Source organism: Salvelinus alpinus, chromosome 1 (genome assembly GCF_045679555.1).
Source record: "Salvelinus alpinus chromosome 1, SLU_Salpinus.1, whole genome shotgun sequence".
NCBI classification, from domain to species: domain Eukaryota; kingdom Metazoa; phylum Chordata; class Actinopteri; order Salmoniformes; family Salmonidae; genus Salvelinus; species Salvelinus alpinus.
Window position 1 is genome coordinate 61,787,508 of NC_092086.1, and position 24,346 is coordinate 61,811,853.

At 41.4% G+C, this 24,346-nt stretch overlaps 1 protein-coding gene across 3 annotated transcripts in view; it reads right to left on the bottom strand.

Moving 5' to 3' along the window:
• Window positions 1-640: 640 nt before the first annotated feature.
• LOC139582803 (carbonic anhydrase 4-like) overlaps window positions 641-24,346 on the bottom strand; it is a 31,849-nt gene continuing 8,143 nt past the window's right edge. Inside the window, exons 2-8 of one of the 3 annotated variants that reach the window (XM_071413148.1) lie at window positions 12,988-13,032; window positions 12,514-12,678; window positions 8,151-8,296; window positions 6,316-6,408; window positions 4,598-4,664; window positions 3,849-4,012; window positions 641-2,959 (exon numbers count right to left, since the gene is read on the bottom strand). In XM_071413148.1, coding sequence (XP_071269249.1) covers window positions 2,780-2,959; window positions 3,849-4,012; window positions 4,598-4,664; window positions 6,316-6,408; window positions 8,151-8,296; window positions 12,514-12,678; window positions 12,988-13,032 — 860 coding nt within the window. In that variant the 3' untranslated portion in view covers window positions 641-2,779. Of the gene's footprint in view, window positions 2,960-3,797; window positions 4,013-4,597; window positions 4,665-6,315; window positions 6,409-8,150; window positions 8,297-12,513; window positions 12,679-12,987; window positions 13,033-24,346 lie in introns of all 3 variants that reach the window. The other 2 variants (XM_071413167.1, XM_071413158.1) reach the window with 2 other exon arrangements.

A 24,346-nucleotide genomic window follows, 5' to 3' on the forward strand; every position in this document is an offset into this window, starting at 1 on the left:
AATCCAAACAAAGGGTTCAGCTCTGGAAAGCGGAATAAAAAAATAAAACAAATACCAGAAATGTTCTGAGCAAATTAAGTAAAAAAACAAACACTAAAAACAATAGAAAACCGCAAAGTTGAGAAGGATCTAGCAACAAGCGACCGTCTGTCGGCATCATCTTACCAGGATTCTGTGTGTGGTGTGTAGTGTTTGTGAGCGTTTGCGCGTGCGTGTGCATGTGTGTGTGTGTGTGTGTGTGTGTGAGCCAAAGACAGCACCCAAACACCCAGAACAAGTCAATTAGAAAAGGATTAGAGGACTGAGATCAGACTCTCTGACAGACCGACTAGACAAGCAGAAACTGTCTGTCCGAACCACAGACTTTGAGCCCCCAGATAAAATGATTCAGAGCCAGAACACTTGATCTTAGATTAGCACCTTTCAGGGTACAGTAGGGATTAGCAGTAACTCAGAAGCTGAGGCAGGAACCTGTGTTTGTCATTGAATTCAAAGAGCAGACACACTTACACATGCACGTGTACACACACACACCTTTTCTTGCTCATGCCAATCATACATACACAACATGAGCAAAATATGTGGACACCTGCTCGTCGAACAATGAACAATTTGACAATGAACCAGACAGACCAAAGCATTGAAAAGGCATGTCAGTAGTTTATTGTTCAATCGGAACACATTCTCCATATCACTTATAACATTTTCAAGCATTACAAACAAACAAACTAAACTATTCAATACTTTTGAACGTCAACATACATCATTCCAAGAGTACAGGTATTTTGAATTGGTCAGAAACCACTTGATAATGCAGTCAATTTAACTTTTTTGGGGAGGTTCTTCTTTCTGATAGATGTCAATATATAAACTTTTAAATAACTAGCTATATAAATAACATCAACAGTGTGTCTTTATATGTCAATATACACATACTGTAAGGACCGATGCTGGGAGACGAGAAGCAGGTACAGGGAGTGAACATTTAATGGATAATAGACAAGAAACAAACAAGGACAGTGTCTGGACAGGGGAAAACATAACGACATCAATGTTGACACGGGGAATAGACTGAGGAGCAGACAGATATAGAGGGGCAATCAACAAAGTAAAGGAGTCCAGGTGAGTCCAGTGAGCGCTGATGCGCGTAATGATGGTGACAGGTGTGCGTAATGAAGGACAGCCTGGTGCCCTCGAGCGCCAGAGAGGGGAAGCGGGAGCAGGCATGACACATACAGTACATAAATACATGTGTACAAATGTCAGAGTATAGAAATATAACATTGGTGCGTTATGAAACAATGGAACATTTCTAATATATTCCCACTTCAATCTTGTCTTATTCACAAGAAACTCACAAATCTCTTGCTTGAATTAGCTAGCTATAAGCCATGTGAATTAACAAAATGAGAAGTCAAAATATTGAATGTAGTAATAATTCACAGTGGGTATAATTCAATGCATCCGAGACCCTGCAATACAAGCCATGGACACAAGTCGCATGTTCGCAAAGATGAACCTGAGACAGTTTAATTGGCCTAGCTGGTGGAGAAGGAGTATAAAGTTACTGAAGTGTCCATGGTGGCTGGGTAGAAAGCTGTGCTACAGTTGTACAGTCTGTATGGTACTGTACTGTAGTTCTGTTACAGCAAGATTACAGCACGAGAGAACATGCAGATCAATGCTAAATGGATAATTGGTCAGAACACTGTAATGACAATGGTTCAATAAGTATCAATCAATAAGTCAATTTTTCAAATCAATTGATTAATCTATTTATTAATTAATTAATTATTTATCTTAAACATTGCTGTATTTAGCTTCTAGAAACTGCGTCTTCAGAATCCCCCTGTCACTTGCCTCATGACCTAATGTCAGAGCAGTTTTGCAGGGAGCCGACAAGCTCTTCGCCCCATCACTGCATCATCATCATTATTATCCTCCATCTCCTCCTCGTGGAACTCATATGTGACTGGGGATCTGGGAGTCGGGACAGGGACAGTTCAGCCTCTTAACTCGGTAACACACAGAATAGCATGGTCCGTTGCGATCATCATCAGCCTGTGCCCTTCTATTACCCTATGGTGGGTGATTCACCTGGAGCTAGGGGACCTCCGTTCCCCTCACCCCTCAGATAATTTGCCCGGCCCGTGGTGGGTGGCATAGAATCCCCACCTGACTGGTGACAGTGGTGGTGGAAATAGGAGTTGCAGAGGGCAATGCAGAGGGAAAGGCAAGGCCATGGCATCTCTCTCTTCTCCTCTCCTAGGTTTTAACTGGAGAGTATTTATGAGTGCTATCTATTATTAGCTATGACAAACCATTCACACATTCCGTTCTAAGAACATGGTCACGTGCCAGTCTAGTACCAACTAGGTCATGGATTTATTGACGTCTATGTTTAGACTCCAGTGCAGCGACCCAACGACCTGAGCACTGAGCAGAGGCTCCTCACATTTTGTATTGTAAATTTAGGCTGAGGACTCTAAATTGATCTGACATTGGACGGTGAGGGAGGTTGAACCTATGGACTGTAGGACTTGTGAACTTTAGAACTCGAGCTACAGAACTCGATAATTCAAGAACTCTAGAACTCATGAATCACTATGATGTATCGTAAGGGCCCGGGGCGTGTTGGTTTTCAGGCTGAATGTTTAGGGCATGGCTGTTGGTTGGTGCTGTACTTTAGTTTGTCAGTTGGTTGTTTGGTTTTTGGTTTTGAGAACTCATTGTGTTTATGCATGTCGTGGTGCGGCTCGCTCAGAAAGCCTTCCTTCCTCTAGTTGGGCTGTGACAGTCCCATCGCCATGGTGAAGGAGGCCATGAGGATTGCAGTGCTGGCCACTACCACAACGCCTCCCGACCGGTACACCACGCGGCCATTCAGGGGCTGCACCGGCCGGAATGTACCCACCATAGGCTTGCCATCCTTAAACTGGAGGTCTGAGAACACCCGCAGCTCGAAGATGGAAAGAACACACAGGCACAAAGGTCACAGAGACGCAGTTGATATTAAAAGTAACAATAAGTATCATATAAAATGAACACAGTGTATCTACTGGTGCGTTTTGTTCAACTACTCAAAGCCAGACTAACAGACTCTCTTCACAGAAGTATTTTTAGACAGACAGAATGCCTCGGCTCTCTACCACATAACTTCTCTGCTTCCAGAGTGTTTCATAAGGTACAAACAGTGGTGGGAAAAGTATTCAGTTGTCATACTTGAGTAAAAGTAAAGATACCTTAATAGAAAATGACTCAAGGAAAAGTGAGTCACCCAATAAAATATTACTTGAGTAAAAGTCTAAAAGTATCTGGTTTAAAATGTAATTAAGTACGATGGTAGAAAAGGTACTGAATTGTATTATTTGAGATAAAGTCAAAAGTGTAAGTAAATGTTATCAATCAAATTCCTTATATTAAGCAAACCAGACAGCACGATTTTCTTGTATTTAATTTTTTTTACAGATAGCTAGAGGCACACTCAAACATAAATTACAAACACAGTATTTGTGTTTAGTGAGTCATTTTTGTTGGGATGTTTAGTGTAGCATCTCTTCAGAGGCTGTAGGGATGAAAATGTGTTGATAAGTGTGTGAATTTACCTGCTGTCCTGTCTGAGCATTCAAAATGGAACGAGTACTTTTGGGTGTCAGGGAAAATGTATGGGAGTAAAAAATACAAATTTTCTTATGGAATGTAGTGGAGTAAAAGTAGTCAAAATATAAATACTTAAGTAAAGTACAGATACCCCCCAAAAAATACTTAAGTAGTACTTCAAAGTATTTTTACTTTACCTATTTTTACACCACTGGCCAGCAAGATGTTGGGTTAACGAGCTGCTCTACCTGGTCTCTGCTGAGAGGGATGGGCTTCTCGAACACAGTCCAGATCACAGACTCAGTACAGCCGGGGGTGGTGAGGGAGCCCTTGTAGCGGTAGTAGTTGGTTAGGTTCTGCTGGGGAGGAATCAGCTGTTCCAGAGAAACTGAGACCAGAGTTGTATTGGCACCTGCAACAACACAGCGTACATTGAGAAACATTGAGCAATGAAACAAACAGACAAATTGTATTTGCTACACTGAAGTTATATTAATCTTAGCAAAACATTGGTGTCGGTACCTGCAGACAAACAGAATGCGGGAGAAACAGAACAAATTGAGACAAATTATTTCTGCAATGCACATGTTATATACTGTACAAAGTTACATTCATCGTAGCATGTATTCATGGAAACGTTGGCATCTTGGGGCTGATAGGACAAGACACAGAGGAAAGCATTGAAGAAATTAGGGAAGACATCTAATCACCTCAGCCTTTCTTGTTGATCATTGCGCATCAACAAAATAAAACTACTGTATGTAATGATGAACAGTATCTGCTACACAGGAACTAAAATACACAGAATGAATTATGTATTACATGTACAAAGATACATAAATCTTAGCAGATACTCATTTCAGTGTCTCAGCTGTGAGTGTAGCTTTGTATGCAATTTTGTAAATCAAATTTATGAGACATGTTATATTGTTAGCAAGATGGATCTGAATAACACATACGGTTGCTAGAGGAAATATTAGTTATGACATTTATTCACCAGTCGTCATGATGGTCTGGAGGGCTCTTACAACAGGATCATATTTTCTGTTGGCACTGAGGGATTCCTGAAAACGATACGAAATAAGAATCATGACACGTACATACAGTGCCTTCGGAAAGTATTCAGACCCCTTGACTTTTTCCACATTTTGTTACTTTACAGCCTTATTAAAAAATTGATTCAATTGTTGTCATTTTTTTACTCATCAATCTTCACACAATACCCCATAATGAAATATATATATATTTTTGAAAATGTTGCTAATTTATAAAAAATATCACATTTACACAAGTATTCAGACCCTTTACTCAGTACTATGTTGAAGCACCTTAGGCAACGATTACAGCATCGAGGATTCTTAGATATGATGCTACAAGCTTTGCACACCTGTATTTGGGGAGTTTCTCCTATTCTTCTCTGCAGATCCTCTCAAGCTCTTTCATGTTGCATGGGGAGTGTTGCTGCACAGTTATTTTCAGGTCTCTCCAGAGATGTTCGATCAGGTTCAAGTCCGGGCTCTGGCTGGGCCACTCCAAGGAAATTCAGAGTCTTGTCCCGAAGCCACTCCTGTGTTGGCTTGGCTGTGTGCTTAGGGTAGTTGTTCAATCTTGGTTTCATCAGACCAAATAATCTTGTTTCTCATGGTCTGAGAGTCTTTAGGTGCCTTTAGGCAAACTCCAAGTGGGCTGACACGTGCCTTTTCCTGAGGAGTGGCTTACGTCTGGTCACTCTACCATTAAGGCCTGATTAGTAGAGTGCTGCAGAGATGGTTGTACTTCTGGAAGGTTCTCCTATCTCCACAGAGGAACTCTAGAGCTCTGTCAGAGTGACCAGCAGGTTCTTGGTCACCTACCTGACCAAGGCTCTTATCCCCCGAATACTCAGTTTGGCCATGCGGCCAGCTCTAGGAAGAGTCGTGGTGGCTCTAAACATCTTGAATTTAAGAATGATGGCCACTGTTTTCTTGGGGACCTTCAATGCTGCAGAAATGTTTTGGTACCCTTCCCCAGATCTGTGCCTCAACACAACCCTGTCTCGGAGCACTACGGACAATTGCTTCGACCTCATGGCTTGGTTTTTGCTCTGACATGCACTGTCAACTGTAGGAACGGACCTTATATAGACAGGTGTGTGCCTTTCGAAATAATGTCCACTCAATTGAATTTACCGCAGGTGGACTCCAATCAAGTTGTAGAAACATCTCAAGAATGATCAATGGAAACAGGATAAACCTGAGCTCAATTTCGAGTCTCATAGCAAAGGGTCTGAATACTTATGTAAATAAGATATTTCTGTTTTTAGTTTGACTAAATTTGCAAACATTTCTAAAAACCAGTTTTTTCTTTGTCATTATGGGGTATTGTGTGTAGATTGGGGGGAAAAAATAAATGAAATAGATTTTAAAATAAAGCTGTAATGTAACAAAATGTGGAAAAAGTCAAGGGGTCTGAATACTTTCCGAAGACATATCTACATACAACTCAACATATAAATATACGTATACCTACATAATATTCTAAATCACATACAAGACAAAGACAGTAGATTTCCATTAGGGTTATTGCAGGGTCCTATAATGCATGCATAATATAATGTAATATCATTATCCTCCACATTTTAAGTCTTGCTATGGATATATCTATTCAAAGTCAAAGATTGACTGGGTATGGCAAAGAGTTTAGCAAATATGAATAAAAACATATTGAAATGTTAACCTCATAGAAAAATCCAAGGACTGCAACTCCTATAGGGTCTTTCAGGGCATCTTCCAATTTTGAGTATTCCTCATTCATGTGAACAATATGCAGCTGTAGAAAAGAGTGTCAATAGAAATGTGTTACAGATAATGTCACAAGCCATTCCCAATAGTAGCATTTAAACACCATCTGGGCTCAGGTTATGGATTTGTTATCAATTTGATTGTGTTTAATTGACCTTGAGAAAATGTCAATCAAAAGTTGTTTACAAAATAAATGCCTGTAAAGGTAAAGGTCATTACGACCTGTGCGTATATTGTTCTGCTGTTACAACCACTGTGTTTGTGTGTGTGTGTGTGCTTGCATGCGTGTGGCCATCCTACAGTGCATTCAGAAAGTTTTCAGACTCCTTGAATTTTTCCACATTTTGTTACAATACAGCCTTATTCTAAAATTGATCCCCCAAAATGTTTTCCTCATCAATCTACACACAATACCTAATTATTACAAAGCGAAAACAGACATTTTTGCAAATGTATTAAAAATAAAAAACAGAAATACCTTATTTACATATGAGACTCGAAATTGAGCGCAGGTGCATCCTGTTTCCATTGATCATCCTTGAGATGTTTCTACAACTTGATTGGAGTCCAACTGTGGTAAATTCAATTAATTGGACATGATTTGGAAAGGCACACACCTGTCTATATAAGGTTGAACAGTTGACAGTGTATGTCAGTGCAAAAACCAAGCCCTGAGGTCGAAGGAATTGTCCGTAGAGCTCTGAGACAGGACTGTGTTGAGGCACAAGACTCTTCCTAGAGCTGGCCGCCCAGCCAAACTGAGCAATTGGGGGAGAAGGTCCTTGTTCGGGGAGGTGACCAAGAACCCGATGGTCACTCTGACAGAGCTCCAGAGTTCCTCTGTGGAGATGGGAGTACCTTCCAGAAGGACAATCATCTCTGCAGCATTCCACCAATCAGGCCTTCATGGTAGAGTGGCCAGACAGAAGCCACTCCTCAGTAAAAGGCACATGGCAGCCCACTTGGAGTTTTCCTAAAGGCACCTAAAGACTGTCAGACCATGTGAAACAAGATTCTCTGGTCTGATGAAGCCAAGACTGAACTCTTTGGCCTGAATGCCAAGTGTCTCGTCTGGAGGAAACCTGGCACCATCCCTACGGTGAAGCATGGTGGTGGCAGCATCATGCTGTAGGGATGTTTTTCAGTGGCAGGGACTGGATGACTAGTCAGGATCGAGGGAAAGATGAACGAAGTACACAGAGACCCTTGATGAAAACCTGCTCTAGATTGCTCAGGATCTCAGACTGGGGCGAAGGTTCACCTGCCAACAAGACAACAACCCTAAGCACATAGCCAAGCCAACACAGGAGTGGTTTCGGGACAAGTCTATGAATGACCTTGAGTGGCCCAGCCAGAGCCCGGACTTGAACCTGATTGAACATTTCTGGAGGGACCTGAAAACAGCTGTACAGCGATGCTTCCCATCTAAGCTGACAGAGCTAGAGACGGTCTGCAGAGAAGAATGGGAGAAACTCCCCAAATACAGATGTGCCAAGCTTGTAGCGTCATACCCAAGAAGACTCGAGTCTGAAATCGCTGCCAAAGGAGCTTCAACAAATTACTGAGTAAAGGGTCTGAATACTTATGTAAATTCAATATTTCAGTTTTTTTCTGAAAACCTGTTTTTGTTTTTTCTCATTATGGGGTATTGTGTGTAGATTGATGATGAGGGAAAAAAACAATGAGACATTTTAGAATAAGGCTGTAAAGTTTTAAAAAAGAAAGTCAAGGGGTCTGAATACTTTCTGAATGCACTGTACATGACATTACCTCCATGGGGTACTGCTCTCCGTCGATAGTGTGTTCCGACCCTGGTCCTCCGTTCTTTCCCCAGTGCAGGTGGAACTGCACTACCTTATAGGGCGTCTCCAGGTCTCCACCAATCACATACGGTTGGTGAGGCACGTTCACCTGAACTTGAGGGGGAAGACACAGTGGAAATCAGACAACAAAGGACTAAAAAACGTTATATATATTTATAGAAAACTGCATGCTTTTGGAGGGAGGTGGGGGAGGTCAATGACAGCATGTTTTATCTTTGAATTAAAACATTTCCAGTTAAAAGGCATATTTCTAAATGTGCACATTTTTTACACTATTTAAAAAATATATATATATATATTTCACCTTTATTTAGCCAGGTAGGCTAGTTGAGAACAAGTTCTCATTTACAACTGCGACCTGGCCAAGATAAAGCAAAGCAGTTCGACACAAACAACAACACAGAGTTACACATGGAATAAACAAACATACAGTCAATAATACAGTAGAAAAAGTCTATATATAGTGTGTGCAAATTAGGTAAGATAAGGGAGGTAAGGCAATAAATAGGCCATGGTGGCGAAGTAATTACAATATAGCAATTAAACACTGGAGTGATTGATGTGTAGAAGATGAATGTGCAAGTAGAGATACTGGGGTGCAAAGGAGCAAGATAAATAAATAAATAAATACAGTAAGGGGGATGAGGTAGTTGGATGGGCTATTTACAGATAGGCTATGTACAGGTGCAGTGATCTGTGAGCTGCTCTGGCAGCTGGTGCTTAAAGCTAGTGAGGGAGATATGAGTCTCCAATTTTTGCAGTTCGTTCCAGTCATTGGCAGCAGAGAACTGGCCAATTCTTCCTTTGGGGGTAACCAGTGAGATATACCTGCTGGAGCGCATGCTACGGGTGGGTGCTGCTATGGTGACCAGTGAGCTGACATTAGGCAGGGCTTTACTTAGCAAAGACTTGTAGATGACCTGGAGCCAGTGGGTTTGGCGACGAGTATGAAGCGAGGGCCAGCCAACGAGAGCGTACAGGTCGCAGTGATGGGTAGTATATGGGGCTTTAGTGACAAAACGGACGGCACTGTGATAGATTGCATCCAATTTGTTGAGTAGCATCATCGCCGAAGTCGAGGATCGGTAGGATGTTCAGTTTTACGAGGGTATGTTTGGCAGCATTAGTGAAGGATGCTTTGTTGCGAAATAGGAAGCCAATTCTAGATTTAATTTTGGATTGGAGATGCTTAATGTGAGTCTGGAAGGAGAGTTTACAGACACCTAGGTATTTGTCCACATATTCTAAGTCAGAACCGTCCAGAGTAGTGATGCTGGACGGGCGGGCAGGTGTGGGCAGCGATCGGTTGAATCAAATCAAATCAAATTTTATTAGTCACATACACATGGTTAGCAGATGTTAATGCGAGTGTAGCGAAATGCTTGTGCTTCTAGTTCCGACAATGCAGTAATAACAACAAGTAATCTAACCTAACAATTCCACAACTACTACCTTATACACACAAGTGTAAAGGGATAAAGAATATGTACATAAAGATATATGAATGAGTGATGGTACAGAACGGCATAGGCAAGATGCAGTAGATGGTATAGAGTACGGTATATACATATGAGATGAGTACTGTAGGGTATGTAAACATAAAGTGGCATAGTTTAAAGTGGCTAGTGGTACATGTATTACATAAAGATGGCAAGATGCAGTAGATGATATAGAGTACAGTATATACATATACATATGAGATGGGTAATGTAGGGTATGTAAACATTATATTAAGTGGCATTGTTTAAAGTGGCTAGTGGTACATTTTTACATAATTTCCATCAATTCCCATTTTTAAAGTGGCTGGAGTTGAGTCAGTATGTTGGCAGCGGCCGCTAAATGTTAGTGGTGGCTGTTTAACAGTCTGATGGCCTTGAGATAGAAGCTGTTTTTCAGCATTTAGTTTTATTTGCATTTAAGAGCAGTTGGAGGCCACGGAAGGAGAAGCTCGTCTGGAGGCATTGAAGCTCGTCTGGAGGTTAGTTAACACAGTGTCCAAAGAAGGGCCAGAAGTATACAGAATGGTGTCGTCTGCGTGGAGGTGAATCAAAGAATCACCAGCAGCAAGAGCGACATCATTGATGTATACAGAGAAGAGAGTCGGCCCGAGAATTGAACCCTGTGGCACCCCCATAGAGACTGCCAGAGGTCCGGACAACAGGCCCTCTGATTTGACACACTGAACTCTATCTGAGAAGTAGTTGGTGAACCAGGCAAAGCAGTCATTTGAGAAACCAAGGCTGTTGAGTCTGCCGATAAGAATGTGGTGATTGACAGAGTCGAAAGCCTTGGCCAGGTTGATGAATATGGCTGCACAGTAATGTCTCTTATCGATGGCCGTTATGATATTGTTTAGGACCTTGTGCGTGGCTGAGGTGCACCTATGACCAGCTCTGAAACAAGATTGCATAGTGGAGAAGGTACGGTGGGTTTCGAAATGGTCAGTAATTTGTTTGTTAACCTCTCTAGGGTATGTGGGCCAAATTCAAAACAACAGAAATCCCATAATTAAAATTCCTCAAACATACAAGTATTTTACACCATTTTAAAGATACACTTGTTGTAAATCCAGCCACAGTGTCCGATTTCAAAAAAGCACACTGTATGATTATGTTAGGTCAGAGCCAAGTCACAGAAAAACACAGCCATTTTTCCAGCCAAAGAGAGGAGTCACAAAAAGCAGAAATAGAGATAAAATTCATCACTAACCTTTGATGATCTTCATCAGATGACACTCATAGGACTTCATGTTACACAATACATGTATGTTTTGTTCGGTAAAGTTCATATTTATATCCAAAAATCTGAGTTTACATTGGCGCGTTATGTTCAGTAGTTCCAAAACATCCGGTGATTTTGCAGAGAGCCACATCAATTTACAGAAATACTCATAATAAACATTGCTAAAAGATACAACTGTTATGCATGGCATTTTAGATCCACTTCTCCTTAATGCAACCGCTGTGTCAGATTTCAAAAAAACTTTACGGAAAAAGCACACCATGCAATAATCTGAGTATGGCGCTCAGACCAACACAACCCAAACAGATATCCACCATGTTGTGTAGTCAACAGATGTCAGAATAGCATTATAAATATTGACTTACCTTTAATGATCGTCATCAGAATGCACTCCCAGGAATCCCAGTTCCACAATAAATGTTTGTTTTGTTCGATGATGTCCAAATAACTCCTTTTTGTTAGCACGCGCTAAGCCCAGTAATCAAAATTCATGACGCGCGATCACTAGGTGCAGACGAAAAGTCAAAAAGTTCCGTTACAGTCCGTAGAAACATGTCAAACGATGTATAGAATCAATCTTTAGGATGTTGTTGACATAAATCTTCAATAATGTTCCAACCGGAAAATTCCTTTGTCTTCAGCAATGCAATGGAACGCAAGCTAACTCTCACATGAATGCGCATGGTCAGATCGTGGCACTCTGGGAGAGACCTTACTCAATCTCCTCTCATTCGCCCCCACTTCACAGTAGAGGCCTCAAACAAGGTTCTAAAGACTGTTGACATCTAGTGGAAGCCTTAGGAAGTGCATCATGACCCAATTTCCACTGTATCTTGGATATGCAAAGAGTTGAAAAACTACAAACCTCAGATTTCCCACTTCCTGGTTGGATTTTTTTCTCAGGTTTTTGCCTGCCATATGATTTCTGTTATACTCACAGACATCATTCAAACAGTTTTAAGAACTTCAGAGTGTTTTCTATCCAAATCTACTAATAATATGCCTATCCTAGGATCTGGGCCTGAGTAGCAGGCAGTTTACTCTGGACACGCTTTTCATCCGGACGTGAAAATACTGCCCCCTACCCAAGAGAGGTTAACCTCTAAGTGTGTAAATCCCTCTAGCGGGGATCAAATTCGACAACATCCGGTGAAATCGGAGCGTGCCAAATTCAAAATACAAAATCGTAATATTAAACATTCATGAAAATACAAGGGTCCTAGATCATTTAAAAGCTTAACTTCTTGTTAATCGAGCCGCATTGTCAGATTTCAAAAAGGCTTTACGGCGAAAGCATACCATGCGATTATCTGAGGACAGCGCCCCTCATACAAAAGCATTACAAACATTTTCCAAACAAGCAGAGGCGTCACGGAAGTCAGAAATAGCGATAAAATAAATGACTTACCTTTGAAGATCTTCCTCTGTTTGCAATCCCAAGGGTCCCAGCCACATAACAAATTGTCCTTTTGTTCGATAAAGACCTTCTTTATATCAGGTAGTGTATGTTTTTAAGGATGTGCGTATGACCACAAACTTTTATATAGACTGGCCTAAATTAAACATACCAGAGTGTCCATTGTTTTTGATCAGGCCACGGAAGGAATCCTGGTATTTTCTGAACTGGAAGGGTGTGAGGCGTTCATCTGGTAGGGTCTTCCTGTGGACGATGTTGATGGGGGATTGGGCTCTGCCTTCACAGTCTTTGTTGGCATGGTACCACTTCTCAGGTCCTGTAGAACGGTGAGGAGAGAAAATACTGTACATCATCAAGCTCTGACCGCAAGCCACAAATGAGGAATGTTCAAGTTTGTTTGTCTGAGTAAAACTGTTTTGAATGGGTAAGTGTTTAATTGGGAGGCGAGGGAAGGAGGGACAGGTATGGATGGATAGGTGGGTGTAGAGGAAGTGGATTTGTGGCTGTAACTGTCAACTCCCTCCTTTAACAACTTGAACTTGTGATGATGACACAAAGGTAAGAGAGGATCCAAGTCAGTGCAGTGTGTTGTATGGAAAGTTCAGTCACGGTGTATCAAAATCACCATTACAAGGGGTGGCACAGGTATGCTGGGACTGGTAGCACCAATCTGGAACAACAGGAGAAACATAAGGGAGCCACATGGTCAGTGTTATACTCCATACATAAAATAGAATCAAATTACACAATCTGTTTTATGACTGTAATACATTGTTAAAGACCTACTTCAGGTTCCCTAGCACCTCATTTATCATCTGATTTACTTAACAAATCTAAATAGGTGGTCCAGGTATCCTCATGACATGGCACAAGTGGGGGGTGGGCCTTTCCTGTTTTGTCCGCTAATGCTCTTCTTTTGTTCCCGCATGCAAGGGAGGAGGCCGATGACCTCAGAGTGCACCTGTAACGGCTGTCGTAGTCGTTCTCCTCCTCAGACGAGGAGGAGCATGGATCGGACCAAGATGCAGAGTGGTAAGTGTTCATATTTAATGAAAAAACAACAAAACACTTCAAAATACAAAAAAACAGCAAACGTGACTAACCCGAAACAGTCCTGTGTGGCCCAAACGCTGACACAGGAACAAACACCCACAAAACACAAGTGAAACCCAGGCTGCCTAAGTATGATTCTCAATCAGGGACAACGATTGACAGCTGTCTCTGATTGAGAATCATACCAGGCCGAACACCAAATCCCAACATAGAAAATCAACCATAGACCAACCCACCCAACTCACGCCCTGACCAACTAAAATAAATACAAGACAAAGGAAAACAGGTCAGGAACGTGACAGCACCCATCGGACCAACTCCTTGAATTGCCAACTCCTTGAATTTGTGTCTAAAAAACTCTATTTTGCTCAAAACCTCTATTTTTTTACCCTTTAAGACATGGCCCGGTAGTAAGAACATTTTTAAACATCCCGCTTTGGACTGGATGTGCCAATAAGTAGTTCATACATGCATAATCTATGAGCAAAATTATTGTCTTACCTGAATTAGTCACGAAATGCCTAGTTTGAAATCCACTGTTTTCTGGCAGCTGTGCGACACCATTTTCCCTACATTTATCCCCACAAGGGCCAGCCCAATAGAAATTCGAGTTTCTGCCAATGAGCTTCAGAACCTCACCAATTGAGTGACAGCTAGGAGGACGTGCACACAGTAGAGCAAGAGAGAGAGCAATTACGTGGCGCACATATCTGCACATTTGTGACGTAGTACGCAATTTTCGTGGCCGGTACTTTCAGAACCACCCGCTAAAAAGTATACAAAAGTTCTAGAGAATATCTTTAAAAGGGGCAATCAGCAGTTGCTAAATCCTTTTTTGGACAAAATGTATAATATGTACCAATGGATTCTTGAAGAATATAACTTAAATGCCTCATGAGCTTAGTTTAACCGCTGTACCCCATCAGAACACAAAATATAAGCTTGTTTTACTCCAATGTTAGTAAACAAAGTAAATGTAAACAAACACTGTATAGCCTCAAAACATGGTTAAAGATATAATTTCAATATCATGGATACATCCATATCGCTGTCCATGAATTTGAAAGTGATTATACCTCCAGCCCCATCCCTCAGCTTTTTATGGAAACAGTGGTGGGGAGTACGCTTTGTTATTGTTTCAACTGCTTATTGGCCCTTTAGTGTGTGTACTTTACTTTATATACAGTGCCTTTGGAAAGTATTCAGACCCCTTGACTTTTTCCACATTTTGTTAAAATTGATTAACTAAATAAAAATCCTCAGCAACCTACACACAAAACCCCATAAAGACAAAGCGAAAACAAGTTTTTTTAAATGTTTTGAAATGTATTACAAATAAAAAACAGAAATACCTTATTTACAGAAGTATTCAGACCCTTTGCTATCAATCAAATTTCAATCAAATGTATTTCTAAAGCCCTTTTAACATCAGCCAATGTCACAAAGTGCTGTACAGAAACCCAGCCTAAAACCCCAAACAGCAAGCAATGCAGATGTAGAAACACGGTGGCTAGGAAAAACTTCCTAGAAAGGCCAAAACCTAGGAAGAAACCTAGAGAGGAACCAGGTCCTTTTCTGGCTGTGCAGGGTGGAGATTAGCCAAGATGGCCAAGATGTTAAAACGTTCATAGATGACCAGCAGGGTCAAACAATAATAGTCACAGTGGTTGTAGAGAGTGCAACAGGTCAGCACCTCAGGAGTAAATGTCAGTTGGCTTTTCATAGCCGATCATTCAGAGTTAGAGACAGCAGGTGCGGTAGAGAGAGAGAGAGTCAAAATCAGCAGGTCCGGGACAAGGTAACACGTTTAGTGAACAGGTCAGGGTTCCATAGCCGCAGAAAGAACAGTTGAAACTGGAGCAGCAGCACGACCAGGTGGACTGGGGACAGCAAGGAGTCATCAGGCCAGGTAGTCCTGAGGCATGGTCCTCCGAGAGAAGAGAGAAAGGGAGAAAGAGAGAATTAGAGTTACTTAAAACCTCTACCACTTCTCTCTCCCGGATCCGGGATCCTCCTCATCAAAAAAGCTGACTAGCATAGCCTAGCCTAACGGGACAGGGATATCATATAATATAATTTTCATGAAATTACAAGTCCAATACAGCAAATGAAAGATAAACATCTTGTGAATCCAGCCATCATTTCTGATTTTTAAAATGTTTAACAGCGAAAACACAATAGGTATTTCTATTAGCTAACCACAATAGCCAAAGACTCAACCGCATATTTTCAGAGATATAATTAGTCACTAACCAAGAAACAACTTCATCAGATGACAGTCTTATAACATGTTATACAATAAATGTATGTTTTGTTCGAAAATGTGCATATTTGAGGTATAAATCATAGTTTTACATTGCAGCTACCATCAAAAATATCACCAAAGCAGCCAGAATAATTACAGAGAGCAAGGTGAAATACCTAAATACTCATCATAAGACATTTATGAAAAATACATGGTGTACAGCAAATGAAAGATAAACATCTTGTGAATTCAGCCAATATTTCCGTGTTTTACAGCAAAAACACAATATATATTTCTATTAGCTCACTACAGTAGCCAAACACACAACGCAATTTACTCCCCGCCAAAATAGCTTGCACAAAACCGACAGAATAGAGATAAGATTAATCACTAACCTTGAACAACTTCATCAGATGACAGTCTTATAACATCAGGTTATACAATACACTTATGTTTTGTTCAAAAATGTGCATATTTAGAGCTACAAATCCTGATTATACATTGTGAATACGTAGCATCGATTCACCAGAATCTCCAGAGATATTTTGGACACTCACCTAATCTGACCAAAGAACTCATCATAAACTTTACATAAAAATAGTTGTTGTATGGCAAATGAAAGATACACTGGTTCTTAATGCAGCCGCCGTGTTAGATTTTTAAAAATAACTTTACCATAACAAACAGCTTGCGTTATTGCGAGACAGCGCCCGCCAAAACGGCGGAGAATAGAAATAAAATTTTCCACAGAAATACGAAATAACATCATAAATTGTTCTTACTTTTGCTGAGCTTCCATCAGAAACTTGTACAAGGAGTCCTTGGTCCAGAATAAATCGTTGTTTGGTTTTAGAATGTCCTTTTCTCCTGTCGAATTCGCGCCACAATGCTAGCCAATCTTGATAACGTTCCCATCTTCTCTCTACGCAAAGAACGGAAAACTCCAAAAGTCCCAATAAACGTTGAATAATCTGATAAAACTTGGTTGAAAAAACATACTTTACGATGTTATTATCACATGTATCAAACAAAATCAGAGCCGGAGATATTAGCTGTGTATACCGAACGCTTATCAGAAGACAATATGAAGGTGCTTCGCGCGCCTAGGTAGAGAAAGGAAATTCCTGACCTGCCACTCCAAAAGCTCTTGTTCGACCTCAGATCAAGCTAGACACCCCATTCCACCTTCCACTGCCTGTTGACATCTAGTGGAAGGCGTATGAAGTGCATGCATATCGATAAATATAAGCCAGTTGAATAGGCAGGCCCGGGAACAGAGCCTCGTTTTCAGATTTTTCACTTCCTGTATGGAAGTTTGCTGCAAAATGAGTTCTGTTTTAGTGTTTTCTATCCAATAGTAATAATAATATGCATATTATATGATCTAGAATAGAGTACGAGGCAGTTTAATTTGGGCACGATTTTTTCCCAAGTGAAAATAGCGCCCTCCTATTGACAAGAAGTTTTAATGCCAGGTCGCAGTTGTAAATGAGAACTTGTTCTCAACTGGCCTACCTGGTTAAAAAAAGGTTACATAAATAAATAAATAAATAAAGGCTAGGGCTGATTTCAAGGTTTTACTGCTAAACTACAAGGCATTACATGGGCTTGCTCCTACCTATCGTTCCAATATAAAGATCTTTCCACATACACTACTGTCACAAGATGCATGCCTCCTTATTGTCCCTAGAATTTCTAAGCAAACAGCTGGAGGCAGGGCTTTCTCCTATAGAGCTTCATTTTTATGGAATGGTCTGCCTATCCATGTGAGAGACACAGACTCGGTCTCGAACTTTGAGTCTTTATTGAAGACTCATCTCTTCAGTAGGTCTTATGATTGAGTGTAGTCTGGCCCAGGGCTGTGAAGGTGAACGGAAAGGCACTGGAGCAACGAACCACCCTTGCTGTCTCTGATTGGCCGGTTCCCCTCTCTCCACTGGGATTCTCTGCCTCTAACCCTATTACGGGGGCTGAGTCATTGACCTACTGGTGCTTTTCCATGCTGTCCCTAGGAGGGGTGCGTCACTTGAGTGGGTTGAGTCACTGACGTGATCTTCCTGTCCGGGTTGGCGCCCCCCTCGGGTTCGTGCCGTGGGGGAGATCTTCGTGGGCTACACTCAGCCTTGTTTCAGGGTAGTAAGTTGGTGGTTTGAAGATATCCCTCCAGTGGTGTGGGGGCTGTGCTTTGGCAAAGTGGGTGGGGTTATATCCTATATACACAGTGTCTCCCGACCCCTCCTGTCTCCGCCTCCGGTATTGATGTTGCAATAGTTTATGTGTCGGGGGCTAGGGTCAGTCTGTTATATCTGAAGTATTTCTCCTGTCTTATCCGGTGTCCTGTGTGAATATTTGTTATTATTTTTTTATTTTTTTTATTTCACCTTTTTTTAACTAGGCAAGTCAGTTAAGAACAAATTCTTATTTACAGTGACGGCCTACCAAAATGCAAAAGACCTCCTGTTGGGACGGGGGCTGGGATTTAAAAAAAATAACATAAATATAGGACAAAACACACATCACAGCAAGAGAGACAACACAACACTACATAAAGAGAGACCTAAGACAACAACATAGCAAGGCAGCAACAAACGACAACACAGCATGGTAGCAACACAACATGACAACAACATGGTAGCAAAACAACATGGTAGCAGCACAAAACATGGTACAAACATTATTGGGCACAGACAACAGCATAAAGGGTAAGAAGGTAGAGACAACAATACATCACGCAAAGCAGCCACAACTGTCAGTAAGAGTGTCCATGATTGAGTCTTTGAATTAAGAGATTGAGATAAAACTGTCCAGTTTGAGTGTTTGTTGCAGCTCGTTCCAGTCGCTAGCTGCAGCAAACTCAAAAGACGAGGCCTAAGAGGGTTTTATAACCTCACTAGGGTAGGGGGCACTATTTTCATCTCCGGATGAAAAGCGTGCCCAAAGTAAACTGCCTGTTTCTCAGGCCCAGAAGCTAGGATATGCATATAATTGGTAGATTTGGATAGAAACCACTCTAAAATAATGTCTGTGAGTATAACAGAACTGATATGGCAGGCAAAAACCTGAGAAAAATCCATCCAGGAAGTGGGATTTTTTTATGTTTGTAGTTTTCCATTGACTGCCTATACAGATTCCAATGACTTAGGACTCAACTTGCACTTCCTATGGCTTCCACTAGATGTCACCAGTCTTTAGAAATAGTTTCAGGCTTGTATTCTGAAAAATGAGGGAGTAAGACCACTCTGAATGAGTGGTCTGGGAAAGTCCCCAGAGCTGTTCGCTGCGCACGACCGAGAGTGCGCCTTTCTTGTTTTCCTTTTATATTGACAAAGCTATTGTCCGGTTGAAATATTATTGATTATTACGACTAAAAACAAACTGAGGATTGATTATAAACATCATTTGACATGTTTCTACGAACTTTACTGATACTTTTCGGATTTTTCGCCTGCCTGTTGTGACTGCCTTTGAGCCTGTGGACTACTGAACAAAACGCCCCAACAAAACAGAGGTTTTTGGATATAAAAAGGGACTTTATCGAACAAAACAAACATTTATTGAGTAAATGGGAGTCTTGTGAGTGCAACCATATGAAGATCATCAAAGGTAAGTGATTCATTTTATTGCTATTTCTGACTTTTGTAACTCCTCTACTTGGCTGGTAACTGTTTGTAATGATTTGTCTGCTGGGCGCTGTTCTCAGATAATAGCATGGTATGCTTTCGCCGTAAAGCCTTTTTGAAATCTGACACAGCGGTTGGATTAACAAGAAGTTAATTTTTAAGTCGATGTATGTTTTATGAATTTTTATAATGAGTATTTCTGTTTTTGAATTTGGCGCTCTGCAATTTCACTGGATGTTGGCCAGGTGGGGCGTCCCACAGACCCTAGAGAAGATAAATAAGCATCAACCAGTTGGTCTTGCGACGGGTTTACAGAGATGACCAGTTTACAGAGGAGTATTGAGTGCAGTGATGTGTCCTATCACGAGCATTGGTGGAAAATCTGATGGCCGAATGGTAAAGAACATCTAGCCGCTCGAGATCACCCTTACCTGCTGATCTATAAATTATGTCTCCGTAATATAGTATGCGTAGGCTGGTCATCTGAATCAGGGTTAGTTTGGCAGCTGGGGTGAAAGAGGAGCGATTATGACAGAAGAAACCAAGTCTAGCTTTAACTTTAGCCTGCAGCTTTGATATGTGCTGAGAGAAGGACAGTGTAGTGTCTATCCATACTCCCAAGTACTTGTATGAGGTGACTACCTCAAGCTCTAAACCCTCAGAGGTAGTAATCACACCTGTGGGGAGAGGGGCATTCTTCTTACCAACCACATAACCTTTGTTTTGGAGGTGTTCAGAACAAGGTTAAGGGTAGAGAAAGCTTGTTGTAGAACATTTAACACAAAATCCGGGGAGGGGCCTGCTGAGTATAAGGCTGTATCATCTGCATATAAATGGATGAGAGAGCAACCCAGGCCAAAGCCCACTCAGAGACACCAATACTCCTTATCCGGCCCAGAATAATGGAATTGTCTATTGTATCAAAAGCTTTGGCCAAGTAAATAAAAATAGCAGCACAACATTGCATAGAATCAAGGGCAAGCCAGTCAGTTGACTATTGACAAGTTTTTCCAACGCTTTTGATAAACAGGGCAAAATAGAAATAGGCCTATAACAGTTAGAATCAGCTTGATCTCCCCTTTAAATAAAGGACAAACCGTGGCTGTCTTCCAAGCAGTGGGAACCTCCCCAGAAAGGAGAGACAGGTTAAAAAGGTTGGAGATAGGCTTGGCGATGATAGGAGCAGCAACCTTAAAGAAGAAAGGGTCTAAACCATATGACCCAGATGTTTTTTGGGGGTCAAGTTTCAGGAGCTCCTCTAGCACCTCGGACTCAGTGACTGCCTGCTTGGAGAAAATTTGTAGCGGGGGAAAAAGAGGGAGAAGCATCGGGGATAGTCGCATTAGAAGGGGAGGGAGATGAGGAAATATTGGACGGGCAAGGAGGCATGACTGAGTCAAATAGGAATCCTGACTTAATGAAGTGGTGATTAAAGAGCTCAGCCATGTGCTTCTTGTCAGTAACAACCACATAATCAACTTTAAGGGACATGGGCAGCTGTGAGGAGGAGGGTTTATTCTCCAGGTCTTTAACCATTCTCCAGAACTTCTTGGGGTTAGACCTACAGTTAGAGAACTGTTTTTAATTCTCATTTTCTTTACGGGGGCGTGTTTGTTAACAATACCACTGAAAATATAAAAAAAGAAGGTCCAAGCATCTTCGGCAGAGGGGATCAAGCTGATTCTATAACATTTTACAGAGGCCAGTTCATGAAGGAAGACTTGCTCATTAAAGTTTTTTAGCAAGCGTCTATGACAAATCGTTTCACTGAGCAGCCATTACGAACACAGGCTGTAAAACAGTGATCACTAAGGTCATTACAGAAAACACCAGACTGATACCTATCAGGATTATTTGTGAGGATAACATCAAGAAGAGTAGCCTTTTCTGGGTGTTTGGAGTCGTACTTTGTGGGATTGGTAATAATCTGAGAAATATTTAGGGAGTCCCATTGCTTTAGGACTTGGTCAGGTGGTTTAAGCATGTCCCAGTTTAGGTCACCTTGCAGGACAAAATCAGACTTGGTGTAAGGGGCCAGGAGAGTGTTTAGGGCAGGTAGGGCACAGGCCGGTGCTGATGGGGGGCGATAGCACCCAGCAACAGTCAACAAAGAGCTATTTGACAGTTTAATACATAAAACCAGTGAATAGAATTGTTTGGGGATAGACTTGGTGGAGACAACCGAGCACTGAAGGTGATCCTTGGTAAAGATTGCCACTCCCCCACCTTTGGAAGATCTGTCTTCCCGAAAAAGGTTATAACCAGAAAGGTTAACATCAGTATTCAAACACTCTTCCTTAACCACACATTTTTTAGTTCTAGTCAAGATTCTAGCAGCCGTGTTTAGCACTAACTGAAGTTTATTTAGTGCTTTATCCGGGTAGCCGGAAAGCAGAGCATTGCAGTAATTTAATCTAGAATGGACAAAAGCAGGGATACAGGGATCATTTTTGGAGAGAAAGTTTCTGATTTTTGCAATGTTACGAAGATGGAAAAAAGCTGTCCTTGAAACAGTCTTGAGATGTTCGTCAAAAGAGAGATCAGTCCTGAGTAATGCCGAGGTCCTTCACAGTTTTATTTGAGACGACTGTGCAACCATCAACAGAAGGTCTCTTTGTTTCTTGGGACCTAGAACTAGCACCTCTGTTATGTCCGAGTTTAAAAGTAAAACATTTGCCGCCATCCACTTCCTTATGGCTGAAACACAGGCTTCCAGGGAGGGCAATTTTGGGGTTTCACCATGTTTCATCGAAATGTACAGCTGTCCGCATAGCAGTCAAAATTAAAATTAAGTTTTCGAATGACATCACCAAGAGATAAAATATATAGTGAAAACAATAGTGGTCCTAATATGGAACCTTGAGGAACACCGAAATGTACAGTTGATTTGTCAGAGGACAAACCATCCACAGAGACAAACTGATATCTTTCCGATAGATAAGATCGAAACCAGGCCAGAACTTGTCCTTGTAGACCAATTTGGGTTTCCAATCTCTCCAAAAGAATGTGGTGATCGATGGTATCAAAAGCAGCACTAAGGTCTAGCAGCACGAGGACAGATGCAAAGCCTCGGTCTGACGCCATTAAAAGGTAATTTACCACCTTCACAAGTGCAGTCTCAGTGCTATGATGGGGTCTAAAACCAGACTGAAGCATTTCATATACATTGTTTGTCTTCAGGAAGGCAGTGAGTTGCTGCGCAATAGCTTTTAATTTTTTTTGTTGAGAGGAATGGGAGATTTGATTTAGGCAGATAATTTTTTATATTTTCTGGGTCAAGGTTTGGCTTTTTCAAGAGAGGCTTTATTACTGCCACTTTTAGTGAGTTTGGTTAACATCCAGTAGATAGGGAGCCGTTTATTATGTTTAACATAGGAGGGCCAAGCACAGCTCTTTCAGTATAGTTGGAATAGGGTCCAGTATGCAGCTTGAAGGTTTAGAGGCCATGACTATTTCATCAATGTGTAAGGAGATATAGTATTAAAAAACGTGAGTGTCTCCATTGATCCTAGGTCCTGGCAGTGTTGTGCAGACTCAGGACAACTGAGCTTTGGAGAAATACGCAGATTTAAAGAGGAGTCCGTATTTTGCTTTGTAATGATCATGATCTTAGTAGTTCATGAATTTATCACTGCTGATTCAATTTATCTCTTGGAGAATGCTGATTTTTAGTTAGCTTTGCGATAGTATCAAAAATTCATTTAGGATTGTTCTTATTCTCCTCAATTAAGTTGGAAAAATAGGATGATCGAGCAGCAGTGAAGGCTCTTCGATACTGCATGGTACTGTATTTCCAACCTAATCGGAAGACTTCCAGTTTGGTGTAGCATCTTTCCGTTGCAATTTTCTGCGAGCTTGCTTCATGGTTCGGGTATTTTCTGTATACCAGGGAGCTAGTTTCTTATGACAAATGTTTTTTTTTGTTACGAATTGAAACATAATAACATGGTGGTCCGATAGTCCAGGATTATGAGGAAAAATATTAAGATCCACAATATTTATTATGACTGTGGCAGTGAGTAGGTTCGGAGACATGTTGGACAAAACCCATTGAGCCGATGATGGCTCCGAAAGCCTTTTGGAGTGGGTTTGTGGACTTTTCCTTTTTAATATTTAAGTCACCAAAAATGTGAATATTATTTGCCATGACTACAAGGTCCAATAGGAATTCAGGGAACTCAGTGAGGAACGCTGTATATGGTCCAGGAGGCCTGTAAACAGCACCTATAAAAGTGATTGAGTAGGCTGCATAGATTTCATGACTGGAAGCTCAAAAGACGTAAATGCAGTCACTTTTGTTTTTGTAAATTGAAATTTGGTATCGTAAATGTTAGCAACGCATACACCTTTGCGGGATGCTTGGGGGATATGGTCACTAGTGTAACCAGGAGGAGAGGCCTCATTTAACACAGCAAATTCATCAGGCTTAAGCCATGTTTCAGTCAGGCCAGTCACATTAAGATTATGATCAGTGATTAGTTCATTGACTATAACTGCCTTGGAAGTGAGAGTTCTAACATTAAGTAGCCCTATTTTGAGATGTGCGATATCACAATCTCTTTCAATAATGACAGGAATGGAGGAGGTCTTTTTTCCAGTGAGATTGCTAAGGCGACCACCGCCATGTTCAGTTTTGCCCAACCTAGATCGAGGCACAAACACGGTCTCAATGGGGAAAGCTGAGCTGACTTACACTGACTGTGCTAGTGGCAGACTCCTCTAAGCTGGCAGGCTGGCTAACAGCCTGCTGCCTGGCCTGCACCCTATCTCATTGTGGAGCTAGAGGAGTTAGAGCTCTGTCTATGTTCATAGATGAGAGCCCCCCTCCAGCTAGGATGGAGTACGTCACTCCTCAGCAGGCCAGGCTTGGTCCTGTTTGTGGGTGTGTCCCAGAAAGAGGGCCAATTCTATCTCCCCCGAGGGGCAGAAATCAGTTTTCAACCAGCGATTCAGTTGTGAGACTCTGTTGTAGAGCTCATCACTCCCCCTAACTGGGAGTGGGCCAGAGACAATTACTCGATGCACACATATCTTTCTAGCTGATTTACAAGCTATGTTGTGCTTGG